Raw genomic sequence first — 6,302 nt, 5'->3', positions numbered from 1 at the left:
TTAAAAAAAAAAGAAAACTGCCTTTATTTAGATAACATAAAATTAAAAAAAAAAAAGTGATATTTGGGGCTTGTTAAATGAGTGTTTCTGCAGTTATTCATTCAGAAAAGCCGGAGCAGTTTCTCCCTCCAAGGTAACAGTAACGGTACCCTGATTCGGTATTTCCCTAAAATTATCTGAAACAATAAATGTCGGTTGTAAATCTGCCACTTGGAACCTCCAACGAGCCACATCACTCCCAGGCCTTAGCTTAACACAAAGTTTTATGACATGGCTTCAGAGTAACACCATTATGCGTGGTATGTCCCTTCCTCCAAAACTGACATAAAAAATAAAGCTTTTTAATGGTGACTCTAAACTATACCAAAAGTATTCTCCCAGGCATATTTTTGGATTGCTCATCTAAAATCTTGAGGTTTCTGAATCTTCCTTCATGCTCCACCTTGGGATGGCAGTTTCCAGCTTAGCAGACAAATGTATGACATCTCGCCTTGGCAGGGACCCCTCCCCTCCCTGCTCTGTCTGGCAAACATCTGTCTCCTCTTCCACCGCTTGGACCTCCAGTGTTTGCATATGCACCCGCCAGGGCCTAGTGAAGGCCCTGACTGGTGCAATCCTCTTAGTTCCCCTGGGGACCAGGCCTGGTGGCTTGAGAAATACTAGGAACTCGGTTCTGTGTCCTCACCAACTCCAGTTCTGGTTCTGGGAAGGCGAAATCTGCAGAGGGCTCAGCACAGAGGACCCAGCTTCTCCAGGCGGTGGCTGCGCCTGTCACTAGCACACCTCAGGGATCGACAGGCTCTGCCACCCAGGCCCCTTGGTCCGTCTTGAGTGGCAGGGCTGAGGGCCTTCTTTTCTCCTCCTCGGCTTCCCTGCCAGCCATCTCTGACGGATCTGAAATCCACTGTCTCTCTTCCTCCCTCCATCCAAGCCCCCCGTCGACCCCCTCTGCGCCACACACACTGACCTGTCCTCAGACCGCGCCCCACGCTCTCCAGTAGGCACCGTCCTTGGAGAATGAACCCCATGGGGGGTCTGCTCCAGGTGCTTCCCGGCCTCCCTGCTATTAGATGTGGTCCTCAGGCTCTGTCCTGAGAGTGTCCCCACATCCCATTGACCCTGAGCAGGCCAGGGATCAGCTGTGTCTGGCTCACCATGCCCCAACCCAGCCTGAAAGGGGGAGAGAGCCTCAGGAGTACGGAGGGAAGGGCTCCATATGTATAGAAGCAGCACTAGCTTTGTCAGGTGACGCCACAGCCCAGCCTGCAGGGGCTCTGTGCCCGACCTCCTTGCTCGCATGCATTGCCCATGCAGAGAGCTCAATGGGTGTCCCACTCAACACTTCTTGGGGCTGTACCTGGGCTCCTGGGGTCCCATCCTTGACACCTTTGTAACAGTAAGGCTTCCCAGGCCCTGGGACATGGAACGGGGCTCCACAATGCCCCTGGAACCCTGCGGTCCCTGCTTCTGAGCATGCTCAGTGCTACCTGTCTCCATCCTCTTCCCGACCAACAGCTCATCAGGGATCAAGCCTCTCAACCTCAATGTCCAGGATGGAGCTCTGCACACAGCCGCGGCTCAGTAGATGTTTGCTAGAAGCCTAATTTTTTTCCATAATTTTATTGACAGACAAATAGCAATAAGACAGTTTCAAATCAAATTGGTAGGACAGTTCCAATAATTAACACATTGCATACTCTCTTCCTAGTGGTTATTTGCTGTACAAGATACTGACATGATTTCCTATTTACAAACACTATTAGAACAAATCCCTCTATTCATTAAGAGAATGTAACTATATATCTATCCTAACCATTTTGAATACACAGATACAAAATGGACATTCATCTGTATCCCCTTTTTTATTTAGTTCCGTCATTTGAATATTTTAGGTGTGCTACCTCAGCAAAAATATTCTAAAAGAGTCCAGTAGTCCATAATAGTATTGGGTCTTCCGCTTGACTGGCAATGTCAGAAATTGTTGACCTGAGTCCCCTACAGCTCAACATAACAGCATGGCTTTACTTCTTATACTTTGTTTTTATACTTTTCTGCTGGATGGTTGAGACCAAGATAAAGCAGGACCTATGCAACAAGAGTTGTAGCTTTTGGGTCTGATAAGGTCAGTGAAATCCCCTCAGGATTTATCCTGAGATCCTGCACCTCAGATTGTAGATCCTTTGTCAGTGTCAGCCATGTGGATGAGTCACGGCCAGTGTGCTCCTCGTGAAAGCCTAAGAGAATGTTTAGAAGCCTAAATTGCTGGCTCGAGCTTCCCATACCTGCAGTGCACGCTGTAAGCCCAGACACCTACCGTGCTGTCAGGGGCGGGGGCCCACCCATGTCCTCCAGCACCAGGAGGCAGAAGCCTGGACCAAGCAGGCGCTCCCTCCTGTGTGTCTCGACAAGGATGCCGTTGGGATTTTGAGCAGGGCCATTCTTAACCGTGTGCCACTGTCTGCCACATTGCAGGACATTCCACTGGCCTTATCTCTGCCCTCTGGGTGCCTTTAGTACCCCACCGAGCATATTAACACACACACACACACACACACACACACACACACACACACACACAGTCCTTGACATAAAGGGCCAGAAGGCAAATAGTAACCACCCTGCACAACTCGCAAGCAGCAGGGGGCTCCGTGGCAGGCAGGGCCGGGTGGCCTGCAGATCACACGCGCATGGCAGCCGGAGCGAGGGGCTCAAGAAGGTGACTTCGCCTCACTAGACAATGGCCAGGTGCCTTTGGCATCACAGGGGGCTGAGCTTTCACTGGCCTTTTCCACGTTCCAGGCACAAGGCTCACCATTACACACCTCTTGTCTGACCTTCCCAGTCTCCAAGGAGGCCTCAGTTTTCTAAGGAAAATAAGAGTGAGAGTCTACAGTCACTGACCCCAGAGAATGCAGGTGGCTTGAGGCAAGGCCAAGGGTTACCCTCCAGGCACCTGACCCACAGCTCTGTGGGGCCTTCATCCATGAAAGTCCGTGTCAAAATGCCCAGATGAAAGCCTCCCATGGAAAACCACCCTAGGGCATTCATTGTAGCATAGAGCAATGATCTGCAAACTACGTCTACGTGGCGTTGATTTCCTGGGTTGTCCAGTGCTGTGAGAATAATGGGTTCTCCGGGCCATGCATCTTGAATAACGGGTTCTCCGGGCCATGCATCTTGAAAGGTGCTTTCAGGTAGGCCCACAGGGAGCCCCATGGCGTGGGAGCTGTGAAGGCCACAGGAATCTGCCCAGGTTACTCAGACTTTCACCATGGGATCGGGCTGATTTCAGAACACGGAGCAAGCCACAGGGATCTTGTCTGCTAGGCAGTGATTAATAACCAATCAGCATTGATTGACCATCAGAAAAGAGGATATAGAAAGGTTTAGTACATTTTCTCCTAATTTCTCAACAATAATGTGTTATTTAGTGATTGCTAATTATACTTCACTTTGTACACAACCTACTGAACCCTGGAGAACTCGGTTAATAGTGTAACCTAAAGCCAAATAGCTCCTTAACACAAGGGCTCAGTATGAACCCAATTCTGTCTAAAAGCATATCTTGGGATTTGAAACTATGCACAGAGCATTTCAGACCTTAGGGTTTGTCATGGGCTTTTCTTTTTTCTTTTTTCTTTTTTTTTTTCTTTGTTCTGTTCTTTTCTTTTTTCTGGTACCTGGGATCAAACTCAAGACCTTGCGCTTACCAGGCAAGCACATATTCCACTGATCTGTATCTCCCCGGCCGCATGTCATGGGCTTTTCTCTGTGAATTCCTAAATCAAATCCAGTCTCAAACAGGATGCCCTAGTGTGCTCCCTGGGTTGGGAGTTTATGCTGCACCCCCCTCCCACCTTCATTTTTAGCATATGTTTTTCATCTTAAAAACAGCTATCTGGTCTGAGAAGTGTACATAGAATTTTCTGGTATGATTTAGGTTTTTGATGTTTTTTGCTTTATTTAATTCAACACATTTTTGCACTCTGTTAAATTCTTTAAGTTTTTGAATTTTTGTTGTTAATGAAACAGCATCCATTTGCATAAACATTCACTCAACCTGATAAGCCCCTTCCCGACCCCAGTCTTCAACCATGAAGTACTTTGATGAAATCCACAGTCCCCCCGAATTTCAAATGTTCCCAGTATGGGCATCAGCCCTCTCCTCATTCTTCGACGTTGTCTTTCCTTCCCGACAGATGTGGGTGCTTTCTTTGAAGAGGGCATGTGGCTGCGATACAACTTCCAGGCCCCCACGGTTAGTGCCAAAGAGGCCGGCAGCAGAGCCGAGAACTCTCCGGAACAGCCGCGCTCCGCCCCGGACCTGGCCCAGGAGCAAATCCACTTCAGCTTCAGCACCACCAAGGCGCCCTGCGTCCTTCTCTACGTCAGCTCTCTCACCACAGACTTCCTGGCCGTGCTTGTCAAGCCCTCTGGTAAGGCCCAGCGTCCTCAGCCTCCGCCATCGCGCCCGCGGGCAGACAGACTGTCCCAGTAGGAGTCTAGAGTGTTCTTGGCTTGTTCTTCCTTCCCCAAGGGATGCTAAACAAGTCCTCTAACTTCCTCAAACCTCATTTTTCTGCATGGAGGTCAGGAAAACAACACGTCAAGCACTTTACAGCAGCAATGTGTTACAGCGATAATGTGAGGCATTTTAGGTTCTTTCCAAAAATCTTATTACATAAATAGGAGACATTCTCATGCATAGAACGATTGTGCTTTTATTCCTATCAAATATGGCCCTTCACTGCCGTGTTGAGCATGGGGTAAGCTTTGAAGTAGTAAAATTAATTTTATATAAATCAATGAAGCATCCTAATTTATGACAATAACACCAGGTTGGGTATCTTCACTAAGTTCTTTGTGTCCTAAACAAAAAACATGAGCAGGACATTCAGGAGTGACAGGAGGACCGATGGTTTATTTGAAAAAGAGAAGATACACTCCACAGGCAGGCATGGGCCCAAGAGAAGAACTCAATGCTTTAAACTTCAGGGTTTGAGCTGAGATTGAGGATTTGGTCTGAGTAATGAGCTTGACTCAGGCCTTCACCAGAGGGTGAAGTTTTTGACTTTTGTGGCACTTAAAGGAGCTGTCACAGAGTACAAAGCCCATAGGGAACCTAATCTGCATAGTTAATGGCATGCTTATTAGGATTGGGTCAGCCAAGGGTTCAGCAAACCACAGGGCAGGGGCTGGGGGGATAGCTCAGTGGTCTAACCCTGCCTGGCAAGCACAAGGACACACGTTTGATCCCCAATACTGCATGTCGTGGTGGCACATGCCTGCAATCCCAACACTGAGGAGGCTGAGACAGGAGAATCCCAATGAGTCCAAGCTACACATAGTGAGACCCTGTACCAAATAAATAAATGGCTTCACAAAAATTTAAAAAAGAAAGACCTCAGAGCACGTGCCCAGAGACCTACTGTGTACAAGCTGAATTATCTGGCTACATATAGCCGTCGCATCTAGACCTCGGCGGTGTGGTCCTGAGTTAAATCAGAAGGTGGATCCAGTCCCAGAAAATGGACTCCAAGAGGGGCCCTCCCTTCCCACCAGCTCTGATCTCACCCGGAAACCAGGCTCCAGAGTGGGCCCTCCATCTTTTCACCAGCCTCTTCCTTTGCCACCTCATGCCTCAGCTGAGCGTCTCTACCTTCCTCCTGAACATATGAACTTCAAATAGAAACAAGATCAAAGATGTTTTCATCCCTGGGTCGTTCAGAGCTTACATTCATGGAAGATCTCCCTGGAACGAGGGTTGCTGAGAGCAGGGTGTATTCACTAGTAAGGCCCAGGACCATCATGATCAGCAGAGAGGAACTTGGTGGGAAAGCAGGCAGGGGCTTTGGTCCTTCAGTCAGACCTTCAAGGGCTAGGGAGATAGCTCAGAGGCATAAGCACCTGCCTTGTAAGTGAAAGGCCCCGAGTTCAATCCCCAATACCACATGCTAGACTGGGTGTGCCATGCTGGCCCCAGAACTGGAGACACACCTGTAATCCCAGTGCTAGACAGGTTGAGACAGGAAGACCACTACAAGTCCCTAGCTGTGAAGTGAAACCCTGTATCAATCAATAAAATAAAATAAAAATTAAAAAAATAAGACCTAGGGCCAGCCAAATAGCTCAGTGGATTAAAGCACCTACAAGCAAGTGCAGGGGCCAGGGGTTTGGTTCCTGGGCCTGCTCTGCCAGCCGCACCCCCAGGGCATGCTGAAGCAGCAATTGAGACTGGGCATGGTGGGGCCAGGGAGATGGCTCAGTGGAGTAAGTGCTTCCCTGGCAAGCACTAGGGCCTG

At 48.8% G+C, this 6,302-nt stretch overlaps 1 protein-coding gene across 1 annotated transcript in view; it reads left to right on the top strand.

Moving 5' to 3' along the window:
• Cntnap2 (contactin associated protein like 2) overlaps window positions 1–6,302 on the top strand; it is a 1,699,165-nt gene that overhangs the window by 1,525,066 nt on the left and 167,797 nt on the right. The window contains 1 exon segment of the mRNA XM_012514194.2: window positions 4,200–4,436. Within this exon segment, the coding sequence (XP_012369648.1) occupies window positions 4,200–4,436 (237 nt within the window).

This window comes from Octodon degus, unplaced genomic scaffold (genome assembly GCF_000260255.1).
Source record: "Octodon degus isolate 3935 unplaced genomic scaffold, OctDeg1.0 scaffold00027, whole genome shotgun sequence".
Taxonomy (NCBI): domain Eukaryota; kingdom Metazoa; phylum Chordata; class Mammalia; order Rodentia; family Octodontidae; genus Octodon; species Octodon degus.
This window is presented reverse-complemented; position numbering and strand designations above follow the sequence as displayed.